Genomic DNA, 16,672 nt, shown 5'->3' on the forward strand with positions numbered 1-16,672 from the left:
TTGAAGACACTTGGGCAAGGAGGGAATGGTTTATATTCTATTACGCTGTGGCCTCCAACCTCGATGGGAGGAGCTCTTCCAGGTTCTCCTCACCACCCCTACTGCTGATAAGGTCGCCAGGCACCTCCATCATTGCAAGGTGATCAGACCAGCCCTCAACAAGGGGGGAGATGATGATGATTGAACTAACCCTGCTATATGGTCTCGTCATCGCCGGCATTGGTGCTCAAGAAGGGACTGTTTACCCGTGTGATCCTGAACAATCAGAAACTGTGTACCATTTATGCCGAGAAGATGTCCTTGTGTGCCGGGAGACTGACTCTTTTGATGCATGGAACGTTACCAAGAATGACTGGCACAATGGTCAACTCTATCAAGATCGGACAGTTTGTTTACAGGACAAGTCTCATGGTCTTTAACGCTGTCAAGGTTTTATGCCAGTTTGATGGGGAGATTGGCGTTTTGGCTCTTGGTACAACTGGCTGATAAATCTGGGTAAAAACAAGGACCAGATGCTGGAAACCAGAGTCTCAATTAGAGTGGTGCTGGAAAAGCACAGCAGGTCAGGCAGCATCCGAGGAGCAGGAAAATCGACGTTTGGGGCAAAAGCCCTTTATCAGGAATAGAGGTAGGGTGCCTGCAGAGTGGAGAGATAAATGAGAGGGGGGTGGGGTGGAGAGATAAATGAGATAGGGGGGTGGGGCGGAGAGATAAATGAGAGAGGGGGGTGGGGCGGAGAGATAAATGAGAGAGGGTGGGGTGGAGAGATAAATGAGAGGGGGGGGGGGGGTTGATTCCCCCCAGAAAATGCTTCTTGTCCATCCAAATGAAGGTGAGGAGGAACGGTTCCCTATCCCGACTTCCTCCTGGTGGAGAAGGAAGTATGGCAGTTTCTTGCATTCATTCAATTGGACTGATCTAATCCTTTGGTGTGGTCATGGAATGACCAAAGTGGAGAGATGAGGATCTGAAATCTGAATACAGGCTGAGGTAACTAGTTGTTATTAGGAACAACCACTTAATACATATTCTTATAACTTAGGTAGAAGTAAAATGGCTTCCTAATGCAAATAACATAACAAAATGGCTTCTAGGCTGCAAATTGACAATTCTGCTTAAAGCTGCATAAAATGGCTTTTAACCCTGCTAAAAGCTGAACTAACCACAGTCTGTATCAACAAAGATTAGCAGACAATGCTTCTTTTACAGCAAAGAAATAACTAGACTAGATAAGACATTACTAGCCATCTTAACTGACCTTGCAGAGAATAGGTTTGTGAGATAGGAGTACTTGGATGTTGGAAAACAAGGTTAGTTCCCAGGAAATATCATTGGGCTATGTTGCTGTCAATAAAGTCATTTCATTAAATTAATTGGTAATTGTTTGAATGTGCCTGTGATTATGGCCTGTACTTCTCTCAGAAAAAAGTATAAAACTGTCTTTGTGTTAAGCCATGTGCACAGTTCCTCTGAGGAACGCAGAAATGTTTATCTTCTGTGTTTCTGGACGATCTGTGTTCTGCCTATTAAATAAAGTGTGTAATCTTAAAGGGCCAGACCGATTGCGAGTGTTTATTGACTGATCATGAAACAGAGAGACTCCCCGGGGTCCAGATCTTCAAAGAGAGGAGGATGAATGTATACCAGAAAATTTTCTGATTCAGTATGTGGATGTACCTACTAGAAAACGTGCAAAACTTGACCTACTCTTGGGAAATAAGGCAGTGTAGGTGACTGAGGTGTCAGTGGGAGAGCACTTTGGGACCATAGATCATAATTCCATTAGATTTAAAATAGTGATGGAAAAGGGGAGACCAGATCTAAAAGTTGTAGTTCTAAATAGGACGAAGGCTAATATTGATGGTATTAGGCAAGAACTTTCAAAAGTTGACTGGGGCAGATATTTGCAGGTAAAGGGACTGCTGGAAAATGGGAATCCTTCAAAAATGAGATAACGAGAGTCCAGAAACAGTATATTCCTGTCAGGGTGAAAGGAAAGGCTGGTAGGTGTAGGGAATGCTGGATGGCTAGAGAAATTGAGGTTTTGGTTAAGAAAAAGACAGATGCATATGCCAGGTATAGACAGGAGACATTGAATGAATCCTTAGGAGGGTATAAAGACAGTAGGAAAGAAAAAAGAAAACTTACAGCCAAGGAACAGGCCCTTTGGCCCTCCAAGCCTGAGCCGATCCGAATCCACTGTCAAAACTTATCGCCCAATTCCTAAGCATCTGTATCCCTCTACTCCCCACCTACTCATGCATCTGTAAATGAGTCTATCGTGCCTACCTCTACTACTTCTGCTGGCAACATGTTCCAGGCACCTACCACCCTCTGTGTGAAGTACTTGCCACGTATATCCCCCTTTAAACTTTTCACCTCTCACCTGGAACATGTGACCTCTCTTTATTGAATTCCTCACCCTGGGAAAATGCTTATCTGTACCTACGCTGTCAATACCCTTCATGATTTTGTAGACCTTAATCAGGTCCCCCCTCAATCTCCTTTTTTCTAATGAAAACAGTCCTAACCTACTCAACCTCTCTTCATAGCTAGCACCTTCCATACCAGGCAACATCCTCGTAAACCTTCTCTGCATCCTCTTCAAAGCATCCACATCCTTTTGGTAATGTGGCGACCAGAAATGTACACAGTATTCTAAATGTGGCCGAACCAAAGCCCCGTACAATGTTAACATGTCTTGCCAGCTCTTACACTCAATACCCCGTCCAATGAAGGCAAGCATACCATTTGCCTTCTGGACCACTCTATCAACCTGTGCAGCCTACTTCAGGGTACAATGGACCATAAACTCCCAGATCTCTCTGCTCATCAACTTTTCCCAAGGCTCTTCTGTTTACAGTATAGTTCACTCTACAATTAGACTTCCTCACATTTGCCTGGATTGAACTCCATCTGCCACTTCTCTGCCCAACTTTCCAGTCCATCTATATTCTCCTGTATTCTTTGACAGTCCCCTATGCTTTCTGCTACTCCACCAATCTTCGTGTCATCTGCAAACTTACTGATCAGACCAACAATGCCCTCTTCAAGATCATTTATGTATGTCACAAACAACAGTGGCTCCAGCACTGATCCCTGAGGAATACCGCTGGTCACCTTTCTCCATTTCGAGAAATTCCCTTCAACTACTACTCTCTGCCTCCTGTTGCTCAATCAGTTCTTTATTCACCTAGCTAGAACACCCTGCACACCATGTGACTTCATTTTCTTCATCAGTCTGCAATGGGGAATCTTATCAAACACCTTACTAAACTCCTTGTAAAGGACATCTACAGCCCTTCCTTCACCTATCAACTTGGTCACTTCCTCAAATAATTCTATTAATTTGGTAAGGCACGATCTACCCACACAAAACATGTTGCCTATCACTGATAAGCCCATTCTTTTCCAAATATAGATTTTATCCCCCAGTACCTTCTCCAGCATCTTTCCCACCACTGACGTCAGGCTCAGTGGTCTGTAGTTAACAGTATATCCCTACTACCCTTCTTGTACAGGGGGACAACATGAGCAAACCTCCAGTCCTCCGGCACCTCAGCTGTGTTTAAGGATGCTACAAAGATATCTGTCAGGGCCCCAGCTATTTCCTATCTCGCTTTCCTCAGCAACCTGGGATAGATCCCTTCTGGTCCTGGGGATTTGTCCACCTTAATAACCACGAGCCTACCCAACACACCTTTCCTCCTTACGTCAACGTGATTCAAAGTAATCAAACTTCTATCTCTAATCTCAATATTCATCAAAGTAATCATTCAGAACCTCCCCCATTTTCTCAGGTTCGACACACAGCCTTCCTTCTTTATCCTTTAGTGGGCCAATCCTTTCTCTTGCTTCTTATATAAGAATAAAAGGCTTTTGGATTCTCCTTAATTCTGCTCACTAAAGCTATTCCATGACCCCTTTTAGCATGCTTGATTCCTCGTTTAAGATTGGTCTACTCTCTCGATATTCCTCCAGGGCCCATTCAGTTCTTAGCTGCCTGGACCTTATGTACGCTTCCCTTTACCTCTTGGCTAGTTGCACGATTTCTCCTGTCATCCACGGTTCACGAAACTTGCCTTTCCTTTCCCTTGTTTTCAAAGGGACATGCCTATCCTGCACTATCTTTAACTTATCTTTGAAAGCCTCCCACATATCAAATATGGACTTCCTTTCAAATAGCTGTGTCCAATTCACATTTCCCAGTTCCTGCCTAATTTACTTAAGTTTAAAGTTTGAGAGAAGATTTGTAGCTCGGGTGCTCGTTGTTGTGGTTCTGTTCGCCGAGCTGGGAATTTGTATTGCAGACATTTTGTCCTCTGTCTCGGTGACATCCTCAGTGCTTGGGAGGGTCCTGTGAAGCGCTTCTGTGATGTTTCCTCCAGGATTTATTGTGGTTTGTCTCTGCCACTTCCAGTTGTCAGTTCCAGCTGCCCGCTGCAGTGGCCGGTCTCCTGGGTCCAAGTCGATGTGTTTATTGGTAGAATCTGTGGATGAGTGCCATGCCTCTAGGAATTCCCTGGTTGTTCTCTGTTTGGCTTGTCCTATAATAGTAGTGTTGTCCCAGTCGAACTCATGTTGCTTGCCATCTGCGTGTGTGGCTACTAAGGATAGCTGGTCATGTCATTTCGTGGCTAGTTGGTGTTCATGGATACAGACTGCATACTAAAACTACTGGACCTGTGCCTCACAACATACTTCACATTCAACAACCAAATATATGAACAAATCAACGGCACACCCATGGACTCACTCATCTCTGGACTCATAGCAGAAGCGAAGATTAGAACAAACAGTCTTACCGCAAATTCAACCCAAACTTTGGGTCAGATATGTAGATGACACCTTTGTAATAATTAAAAACACAGAAATAGAAAACACACACCGGATCATCAACGCCACGTAGAATTCACCACAAAGATATACAGGAAAACCACACACACAGACCAAGTCCTGAACTATGAAAGCAACCACCCCAACACACACAAAAGAAGTTGCATCAAGACACTGTTCAAAAGGGCCACAACATACTGCAGCACACCTGAACTGCAAAAAGAGGAAGAAGAACACCTCTACAATGTATTCGCCAAAAACGGATACCCCCGCAATTTCATCAACAGATGCCTAAGGGAAAGACAATGGAATGAGGACATGCCACAACCCAAAGGACTAGCCACGTTACCATACATCAAGAACATTTCTGAACTGACAGCCAGACTACGACCACTAAGACTCATAACAGCACACAAACCAACAGCCACTCTCAGACAACATCTCACCAGGACAAAGGACCCGATACCCAGCAAGAGCAAAACCAATGTAGTGTACAAAATCCTATGCAAGTACTGCACAAAACACTACATAGGACAAACAGGAAGACAGCTAACGATCCATATCCATGAACACCAACTAGCCATGAAACGATACGACCAGCTATCCTTAGTAGCCACACACGCAGATGACAAGCAACATGAGTTCGACTTCATGCCTAACCCCGCCCCCACGCCCATCTCCGTCACCACGTCTAACCCCGCCCCTTCGCCTATCGCCATCACCACGCCCGACCCCGCCCCCACGCCGATCTCCGTCCCTGCCCCCAGACCTAACCCCGCCCCCACACCCAGCTCCAGCCCCACACCAGGTCCGAGCTCCCAGCCCTGCCGTGTTTTCACTATCCCTCCAGACCTACCCCTCTCTGAGGATGAAAGATCAGTCCTCAGCAGAGGCCTCACCTTCATTCCCCTACGCTCCCGGATTGATGAATTCAACACGCGGCGTGACATCGAACAATTCTTCCGCCGCCTTCGCCTCCGTGCCTACTTCTTTAACCAAGACTCCCGCCCACCCTCTGACGACCCCTTCTCCCGCCTCCAACACACCCCATCCACCTGGACACCCCGTGCTGGCCTCCTACCTGCCCTCGACCTCTGCATAGCCAACTGCCGCCGCGATATTAACCGCCACCTGAACTCCCCCACCCCTCTCACCCACTCCAACCTCTCACCCTCGGAACGCGCAGCCCTCCACTCACTCCGTTGCAACCCCAACCTCACTATCAAACCAGCAGACAAGGGAGGCGCGGTAGTAGTTTGGCGCACCGACCTCTACACCGCTGAGGCCAAACGCCAGCTCGCAGATACCTCCTCCTACTGCCCCCTTGACCATGACCCCACCCTCCACCACCAAACCATCATCTCCCAGACCGTCCATAACCTCATCACCTCGGGGGATCTCCCATCCACCGCCTCCAACCTCATAGTCCCACAACCCCGCACCTCCTGCTTCTACCTCCTGCCCAAAATCCACAAACCTGACTGCCCCGGCCGACCCATTGTCTCCGCCTGCTCCTGCCCCACCGAACTCATCTCCGCATACCTTGACACCGTCCTGTCCCCCTTAGTCCAAGAACTCCCCACCTACGTTCGGGACACCACCCATGCCCTCCACCTGCTCCATGATTTTCGCTTCCCCGGTCCCCAACGCCTTATTTTCACCATGGACATCCAGTCCCTGTACACCTCCATCCCCCATCACGAAGGACTCAAAGCCCTCCGCTTCTTTCTTTCCCGCCGTACCGACCAGTACCCTTCCACTGACACCCTCCTTCGACTGACTGAACTGGTCCTCACCCTGAACAACTTCTCTTTCCAATCCTCCCACTTCCTCCAAACGAAAGGAGTAGCCATGGGCACCCACATGGGCCCCAGCTATGCCTGCCTCTTCGTAGGATATGTGGAGCAATCCATCTTCCGCAACTACACTGGCCCCACCCCCCACCTTTTCCTCCGCTACATCGATGACTGTATCGGCGCCGCCTCGTGCTCCCACGAGGAGGTTGAACAGTTCATCCACTTCACCAACACCTTCCCGACCTCAAATTCACCTGGACAGTCTCAGATTCCTCCCTCCCCTTCCTCGACCTTTCTATTTCTATCTCAGGCGACCGAATCAACACGGACATCTACTACAAACCAACCGACTCCCACAGCTACCTGGACTACACCTCCTCCCATCCTGCCCCCTGTAAAAACGCCATCCCATTCTCCCAATTCCTTCGACTCCGCCCCATCTGCTCCCAGGAGGACCAGTTCCAAAAACGCACATCCCAGATGGCCTCCTTCTTCAAGGACCGCAATTTCCCCCCCGACGTGGTCGACGATGCCCTCCACCGCATCTCTTCCACTTCCCGATCCTCCGCCCTTGAACCCCGCCCCTCCAACCGCCACCAGGACAGAACCCCACTGGTCCTCACCTACCACCCCACTAACCTCCATGTACAGCGCATCATCCACCGCCATTTCCGCCACCTCCAAACGGACCCCACCACCAAGGATATATTTCCCTCCCCTCCCCTATCAGCATTCCGTAAAGACCACTCCCTCCGTGACTCCCTCGTCAGATCCACACCCCCCACCAACCCAACCTCCACTCCCGGCACCTTCCCCTGCAACCGCAGGAGGTGCAAGACTTGCGCCCACACCTCCCCCCTCACCTCCCTCCAAGGCCCCAAAGGAAACTTCCATATCCGCCACAGATTCACCTGTACCTCCACACATATCATCTATTGCATCCTTTGCACCCGATGTGGCCTCCTCTATATTGGGGACACAGGCCGCCTACTTGCGGAGCGTTTCAGAGAACACCTCTGGGACACCCAGACCAACCAACCCAACCACCCTGTAGCTCAACATTTCAATTCCCCTTCCCACTCCACCAAGGATATGCAGGTCTTTGGACTCCTCCATCATCAGACCACAGCGAAACGACGATTGGAGGAAGAACGCCTCATCTTCCGGTTAGGAACCCTCCAACCACAAGCGATGAACTCGGATTTCACCAGTTTTCTCATTTCCCCTCCCCCCAGCCTGTCTCAGTCAAATCCATCAAATTCAGCACCGCCTTCCTAACCTGCAATCTTCTTCCCGACCTCTCCGCCCCCACCCCAGTCTGACCTATCACCCTCACCTTGACCTCTTTCCACCTATCACATTTCCGACGCCCCTCCCCCAAGTCCCTCCTCCCTATCTTTTATCTTAGCCGGCTGGACCAACGTTCCTCATTCCTGAAGAAGGGCTAATGCCCGAAACGTCGATTCTCCTGTTCCCTGGATGCTGCCTGACCTGCTGCGCTTTTCCAGCAACACATTTCCATCTCTGATCTCCAGCATCTGCAGACCTCACTTTCTCCTCTGGGACAACACTACTATTATAGGACAAGCCAAACAGAGAACAGCCAGGGAATTCCTAGAGGCATGGCACTCATCCACAGATTCTATCAACAAACACATCGACCTGGACCCAGGAAACCGGCCACTGCAGCGGACAGTTGGAACTGACAACCGGAAGCGGCAGATGCCGGAGGAAACATCACAGAAGCGCTTCACAGGAGGCTCCCAAGCACTGAGGATGTTACTTAAGTTTACTTAAGAGGGAAATCAGGAGGGCAAAAGGGGGACATGAAATAGCTTTGGCAAATAAGATTAAGGAGAATCCAAAGGGTTTTATAAATACATTAAAGACAAAAGGTTAACTAGTGAAAGAACAGGGCCCCTCGAAGATCAGCAAGGCAGCCTATGTGTGGAGCCGCAGAAGATGGGGAAAGATATTAAATGACTATTTTGCATCAGTGTTTACTGTGGAGAAGGACATGGACAATATGGAATGTGGGGAAATAGATGGTGACATCTGGAAAATGTCCATATTACAGAGGAGGCAGTGCTGGATGTCTTGAAACGCATAAAAGTGGATAACTCCCCAGGACTTGATCAGGTGTACCCTAGAACTCTGTGGGAAGCGAGGTAAGTGATTGTTGGACCCCTTGCTGAGATATTTATATCATCGATAGTCACAGGTGAGGTGCTGGAAGACTGGAGGTAGGCAAACGTGGTACCACTATTTAAGAAGGGCAGTAAAGACAAGCCAGGGAACTATAGACCAGTGAGCCTGACCTCGGTGGTGGGCAAGTTGTTGGAAGGAATCCTAGGGACAGGATATTCATGTATTTGGAAAGGCAAGGACTGATTAGGGATAGTCAACATGGCTTTGTGTGTGGGAGATCATGTCTCATGAACTTGATTGAGTTTTTTGCAGAAGTAACAAAGAGGATTGATGAGGGCAGGGCGGTAGACATGATCTATATGGACCTCAGTAAGGCGTTCGACAAGGTTCCCCATGGGAGACTGGTTAGCAAGGTTAGATCTCATGGAATACAGGGAGAACTAGCCATTTGGATACAGAACTGGCTGACAGGTAGAAGACAGTGGGTGGTAGTGGAAGGTTGCTTTTCAGACTGGAGGCCTGTGACCAGTGGAGTGCCACAAGGATCGATGCTGGGTTCACTACTTTTCGTCATTTATATAAATGATTGGGTGTGAATGTAGGAGGTATAGTTAGTAAGTTTGCAGATGACACCAAAATTGGAGGTGTCCTGGACAGTGAAGCAGGTTACCTCAGAGTGCAACGGGATCTTGATCAGATGGGCCAATGGGCCGAGGAGTAGTAGATGGAGTTTAATTTAGATAAATGTGAGGCACTGAATTTTGGAAATGCAAAAAGAGCAGGTCTTATACACTTAATGGTAAGGTCCCAGGGAGTGTTGCTGAGCAAAGAGACCTTGGAGTGTAGGTTCATAATTCCTTTAGAGTCGCAGGTAGATAGGATAGTGAAGAAGGTGTTTAGTATGCTTTCCTTTATTGGACAGAGCATGGAGTATAGGAGTTGGGAGGTCACGTTGCGGCTACACAGGAATTAGTTTGGCCACTTTTGGAATATTGTGTGCAATTCAGATCTCCTTCCTATTGGGAGGATATTGTGAAACTTGAAATAGTTCAGAAAAGAAAGATTTACAAAGATGTTGCCACGTTGGAGGATTTGTGCTGTAGGGAGAGGCTGAATAGGCTGGGGCTGTTTTCCCTTAAGTCTTGGAAGCTGAGGGGTGACCTTATAGAGGTTTACAAAATAATGAGGGGCATGGACAGGGTAAATAGAGGTCTTTTCCTTGGGGTGGGTTGTCCAGAACTACAGGGCAGAGGTTTAGGGTGAGAGGAGAAAGATATAAAAGAGATCGAAGAGTCAACTTTTTCAAACAGCAGGTGGTGCGTAATTGGAATGAGCTGCCAGAGGAAGTGGTGGAGGCTGGTACAATTACAACATTTAAAAGACATCTGGATGGGTATATGAATAGGAAGGGTTTGGAGGGATATGGGCCAAGTGCTGGCAAATGGGATTAGATTAGTTTAGCATATCTGGTTGCCATGGACGACTTGGACCACAGGGTCTGTTTCCGTGCTGTACATCTCTATGAGTCGATGTGTTTGATTACTGACCTCTCTGCTACCAGAAATACATTCTTCATAGCCACTCTATTTAGGTCCCCCATAAGTTTAAATTTCTCCCCCTTTAACCATGCCTTTCTATACGGTGATTTGTATTGTCTTTCAGACTTTTTAAAAAGTAATTTGCCCACCAATGAGATTTGTGTGACTAGTTAACCCTTTCCTCCTTTCTCCAAAACAAGGCAGTGTTTGGCACTCTTGCCTTCATTGCTCAGAGCACCAAGTACAGCAGTTGGAACATGTTGCAGTTGTACAGGAAGTTGGTGAGGCCACATTTGCAGTAATGTTTATAATTCTTGTCACACTGCTATAGGAAGGATATTACTAAATTGGAAAGGATGTAGAAAAGAGTTACAAGGATTTTATCGGGACTGGAGCGTTTAAGTTATAATAGGAGGCTGGGACGCTTTTTTCAATGGAGCACAGGAGGCCAAAGGGTGACCTTATTTAGGTTTATAAAATCATGAACAGCATAGATAAGGTGATTGGATTTTCCCTAGGGTGGGGCATATCAAGACTAGTGGACATATATTTAAGGTGAGAGGAGAAAGACTTTAAAAAGACATGAGGGGCAATTGTTAATACCGAGGGTGATCAGATGCAGCGATAGTTGTGTGAGGAAAACCCCTTCATATACAAAAGCTCCAAATGATGCAAGGTTCCTGGTGAACAAAGTTCTATACTGAGAATATCGCCTTGCAAAATTACTATTCCACCAGTACAAATAATCTGGGATAGACAAGAAGGAATCAGTACAAGTATAGTTTATTTCAGTGCATAAATACAATGGGCTGAAGTAACGTTTGTATTTCCCTGACCTTAATTCTGAGAATATATTACAGTGCATCAAGTTATTAAACATCACAATGTTTTAAATATTGCAATAGTAAAATCATCTGCACAAATTTATTGCATTCTAAAGAAATATGTTTTACATTCAAATTTCAAGTTTTTAAAAAATAATTGCCCTTGCTGAGGTTAATTCCTGTTCATTCAAGGGATAAGATAACATTCTGGGCCAGGCAATCCGTTAACAAAAGCTACTGCATTCCAGATTAATATTAATCAGAGTATAACCACTTCTGGAGTATAAAAAAAGTTACCAGTGCTGTCTAATCTATATTTAAAGCTTTGTAAAAATTTAAAATTAAATTACAAGGTGATATTTCTAGAGGTAGAACTGAGTTGAAGTTATAACATAGCAAAAAATAATGGTTATTGAATTTGTGTTACTAGCTGAAACATACAAAAAAAATGTTGAACCCCAGTTCAATTTGAAGAAACCACAGAAATAATATGCTGGAAGTATCAAAGTCTGGTTAACTGTAGAGGGAGAAAGAGTCAATATTTCATGTCAATGACCTTTCATTGCAACTTTCTGATGAAAGGTCATCACTGGAACATTGGCCCAAATCTTCCAATCTGGGTTGGAATCTCTATTTCTGACAAATCAGACAAAATGCTGCCCACTTACCTTGAGAGCAGTATTCTGGCTGAACCATTGGGGCAAGAGTCTTCCCAGTTGAAGCCATGCAGGCAGCAGTGGAATAGTTCTGTGTTGAAACCATAGCAGTAGCTGCCCTCTTCTGTAGATAAAAGCTCCATAATTATTTTGGGAGCTACTGACAGAAATAAATTTGTAAGGCAAGTGAGGGGGTAAGGTGGCAGGTAGGCAGGCAAGGGTTTAGCGTAGGTCAGGAGGAGAGGTGGAGAATCAAGTCTGCACAGGAGTTTGTAGGTGTCCAGAGTGGTGGTGGTGGGGGTGGTTGGGGAATGTGGGGTGGTGGGGGGGCATGTGGTGCGTGGGTGTTGTCAATAGCAGAGTTAGCCAGAAATTGGAAGAGATTTTAATCCTTTTCTCTCCTTGTGGCTAACGTTTGAGGTAAGTAAATCAGAACTATCCAAAGTCTCTGACTTTAACTCAGAGTAGGGGAACTTTTGAGGGGTTCCAGATGTCAGGTAATTGCCCAGAGAAATTTTAAGTTTCTAAACAGTCAGCTGTGACAAAATTTCACATGGTTTTGACATTCAATTCCAGTGTACGCTTTAGTAATGACTATCCTTGTAGTGTACAATCTGGGTTATTAACTCCTGTTTTTTGTCATAAATGCTACCTGAATATTCCCAGCATTTCTTGAGGTTATTTCAGATTCCTGGAATTTGCAGGATTTTGTTTTTGAATGAAGAATCAACAGGTCTTGCTTGCTTGTTTATATTTCAGGAATGAAGCCCATGACAATGAAAATTACTTTATGTTTCTTTAGAGCAAACCAACATAGGCTAACAAATAATAAAAAAATCATTATTTAACAGTTTTATACAGATGGACTTTTAGGTGGTGTACTTTTGAACAAACAGTTAAGGGAAGGATAAGGAGTAAAAGATTAGCAATATAATTTCTAGGTCAATATTTGCTCATTTCAAGGAAAAATAAAGTGGAAATCAAGTATGTAGCACAAGCCGTACAATTTTTAACCTCCTGAGTTGCACAAAATATTAACCTTGTGATTCTTGCTAAGTAACTAACATTGTACATCATAGTTTCTTGCTAGATTTTGTACATCTTCAGAAGTGAAGTCATCACTTTTCATTTGTGCCAGACAGCTGAAGAGTTGTTGCACTTGTTCTCTTTCTTTACCTATAAGCACTGACACCATCTGCATAAAAATAAAATTCATGTTATTTAGTCGATTATCCCCATAATATTAAAGTTATCCAGCACTGAGGTAACATGTAGATATATCAGACATAAAACGTAATTTGTTAGTAACTTTGCCAAACATTCATATAGTCATGGTTTTATGTAAAGTGGAAGTCTCCTCCCAATTTTTACCCATTCTTTAGAGATACCAACACGCATAAAGAAAATCAATGAGCTAGAAACTGGATTGTAAAATGGTGATTTTTTGGACGGACAGTGGGGGTAGAAAAATAGGAACTGAAAGATTCAAACTGAATGCACTGTGTGCTCAAACTACACCAAAAGAGTTCCATGCCAAATTCAACAGTGTTCCCTTGAAGTATTCGGAATGCTTGCAGAAATTAATGTTAGGTCCTACACCTTTGCAGATGGAGGCACTAACATTTGTTTCAGGCCCCTGTGGAAAGCTGTTCACAGTCTATTTTTTGTGGTTCAATTTTCTAAAGACTGCCACTAAAATGCAAGTAAAACATTACCTTGCTCCTAACCTGATGCAGGTGCACTTCCAGGAACTAGGCTCCAGATTGAGACTTCAGACAACCCCCTTTGTCCATTAGATCCCAATTCAGGAATTGTATAAGTTAGTGACCCTGCCAAACAGGTTTCTCCACTTTGCTACTAGGGCACTGATGCAGGATATAATGTAAACAAATTTGTGAACTTTGCTTGATTGTCAGCCTTATGTCTTGTTATCTCTGCTTATTTCTACAGCTGTATTTCAACACTTGGCTGTCACAAATCTTCTGTCTCCTATACTGTTATAACGTGAAAGTCCCTCAAGTATGTAGTGCTACATATACCTTCTTGTCTTCTGTAATGCTAGCATGCCATTTCTTTCATATGGCTCTTTCCCATCTACTTTGAATTGACAATTTCCTCACCACTCAATTTTCAGACTCAGTCATTTTGATCTGCACTATAGTTGGAATACTGGGTAATTATCCAGAACTTACTGACAAACCATGGTTATCTGATATGGATTTCAGACCTAGAACCACATTTTACCTGTTTCCTGCCACGTGATTTTCTGTCCTCATTAACATTGGCCTGGCCTATCTGTCTAACTTCTATGGTCGACCTTTGAAGTGTACTGCTTCCTAATAGAACATAGAACATAGAAGAATACAGCGCAGTACAGGCCCTTCGGCCCTCGATGTTGCGCTGATCCAAGCCCACCTAACCTACACTAGCCCACTATCCTCCATATGCCTATCCAATGCCCGCTTAAATGCCCATAATGAGGGAGAGTCCACCACTGCTACTGGCAGGGCATTCCATGAACTCACGACTCGCTGAGTAAAGAACCTACCCCTAACATCTGTCCTATACCTACGCCCCCTTAATTTAAAGCTATGCTGACTTCATACGTGGAAAAAGATTCTCACTGTCGACCCTATCTAAACCCCTAATCATCTTGTACACCTCTATCAAGTCACCCCTAAACCTTCTTTTCTCCAATGAAAACAACCCCAAGTGTCTCAGCCTTTCCTCATACGATCTTTCTACCATACCAGGCAACATCCTGGTAAACCTCCTTTGCACCCGTTCCAGTGCCTCCACATCCTTCCTATAATATGGCGACCAAAACTGTACACAATACTCCAGATGCGGCCGCACCAGAGTCTTATACAACTGCAACATGACCTCAGTACTCCGGAACTCAATTCCTCTACCAATAAAAGCCAGTACGCCATATGCCTTCTTCACCGCACTATTTACCTGGGTGGCAACTTTCAAAGATCTGTGTACATGGACACCAAGATCCCTCTGCTCATCCACACTACCAAGTATCCGACCATTAGCCCAGTACCCCATATTTTTATTACTCTTACCAAAGTGAATCACCTCACACTTAGCTACATTGAACTCCATTTGCCACCTTTCTGCCCAGTTCTGCAGCTTATCTATATCCCGCTGTAACCTGCCATATCCTTCCTCACTGTCTACAACTCCTCCGACTTTCGTATCATCCGCAAACTTGCTCACCCAACCTTCTAACCCCTCCTCCAGGTCATTTATAAAAATGACAAACAGCAATGGTCCCAAAACAGATCCTTGCGGAACACCTCTAGTGACGGCACTCCAAGATGAACCTTTGCCATCAACTACTACCCTCTGTCTTCTTCCAGCCAGCCAACTCCTAATCCAAACCTCTAACTCACCCTCAATGCCATACCTCCGTATTTTTTGCAGTAGTCTACCATGGGGAACCTTATCAAACGCCTTACTAAAATCCATATTCACCACATCTACCGCTTTCCCCTCGTCCACCTCCTTAGTCACCTTCTCAAAGAATTCAATAAGGTTTGTGAGGCACGATCTGCCCTTCACAAACCCATGCTGACTATCCTTGATCACATTATTCCTATCCAGATGTTCATAAATCCTATCCCTTACAATTCTCTCTAAGATTTTTCCCACAACAGAAGTGAGACTCACCGGCCTATAGTTACTAGGGTTATCCCTACTCCCCTTCTTGAACAAGGGAACCACATTTGCTAGCCTCCAATCTTCTGGCACTACTCCTGTAGACAACGAGGACATAAAAATCAAGGCCAATGGCTTGATTGAGAGACCTTTTTAGATGAAATTGCAGATAATCAGAATAATTTCCCAACAATGAATTCCAAAACTCGGGTTAAACCTTTTGCATTGACAGGAAGTGTCATTGTCAATTGCATCTTCAATCAAATATGGAAGAGTGCAGGCCTGTAGAGATTTGGGAGGTGGGAAGGGAAGAGAGCTATGGATATGGCTAATCATAACAGTAAAACTCAATTAATCATTCTTGTGTACTTGACTATTCATTCAAAATTATTTTGCTGATTTAACAATAAATATTCAAATTACAAGGACTTTTGTTTTGAATATTTCTAAACAGAAAAGACAGATTGGCTCTACCTAATTGCATTTAGAAGCCTTCATCTAACAATTATTATTCCCATCTTTGAAAAGCAGTTGATTATAACCAGAGCACTACAGAATAGTACAGAGTCCTGGATGATTGATTTTTTAAGTCAAATCCCATGTACAAGGAAGATTTCAATTAGTATTAAGTACATCAAATCTGTGGAAAACCCAAAACTAAAGAATAATATTTGTTCTGTAAAGATTAGGCTCTTTTCTGAACTGTAGAGATTCATAGCTTGCCAGGTAAAAGGAGGAAAGTATAAAAGTAGGGAAATGTTGCTGCAACTGTACAAGGAATTAGTGAGACGATCTGGAGCATTGCATACAATTTTAGTCCTCTTGTGGAGGGATATACTTGCAATAGAGGTAATTCACTAGATTGATTCCAGAGACTAGGGGTTAATCTTATGAAGAAAGATTGAGCAGTTTAGGTCTATGCTCTCTGGAGCTTAGAAAAGTTAGAGGAGATCTGATTGAGTTTATAAGATGTTAAAGGGGGTTGACAAAGTAGATGTAGAAAGGATGTTTCCTCATGTAGGGTAATCTGAAACAAGAGGTCATTGTTTCAGGATAAGGGATTGCAGATTTAAAAGGGAAAGCAGTGATAAGGAGAAATTCCTTCTCTCAAAGGGTTGCGAAATTTTCATTACGCCAGAGTGTGGTAGATACTGGGACATTGAGTAAATTTAAGAAGGAGATAGAATTATCAATGTATTTTGGGGAGT

The 16,672-nt window shown here is 44.7% G+C and overlaps 1 protein-coding gene across 2 annotated transcripts in view; it reads right to left on the reverse strand.

The window, feature by feature from the left end:
• Nucleotides 1–11,084: 11,084 nt before the first annotated feature.
• The window catches only part of LOC122549145 (sperm-associated antigen 1-like), a 138,743-nt gene continuing 133,155 nt past the window's right edge, over nucleotides 11,085–16,672 (reverse strand). For both annotated transcript variants that reach the window (XM_043688483.2, XM_043688486.2), the window contains exon 19: nucleotides 11,085–12,993. In XM_043688483.2, coding sequence (XP_043544418.2) covers nucleotides 12,859–12,993 — 135 coding nt within the window. In that variant the 3' untranslated portion in view covers nucleotides 11,085–12,858. The remainder of the gene's footprint in view (nucleotides 12,994–16,672) is intronic.

Source organism: Chiloscyllium plagiosum, unplaced genomic scaffold (assembly GCF_037043375.1).
Source record: "Chiloscyllium plagiosum isolate Xiang-an unplaced genomic scaffold, Cpla_swu_hap1 HiC_scaffold_4, whole genome shotgun sequence".
NCBI classification, from domain to species: domain Eukaryota; kingdom Metazoa; phylum Chordata; class Chondrichthyes; order Orectolobiformes; family Hemiscylliidae; genus Chiloscyllium; species Chiloscyllium plagiosum.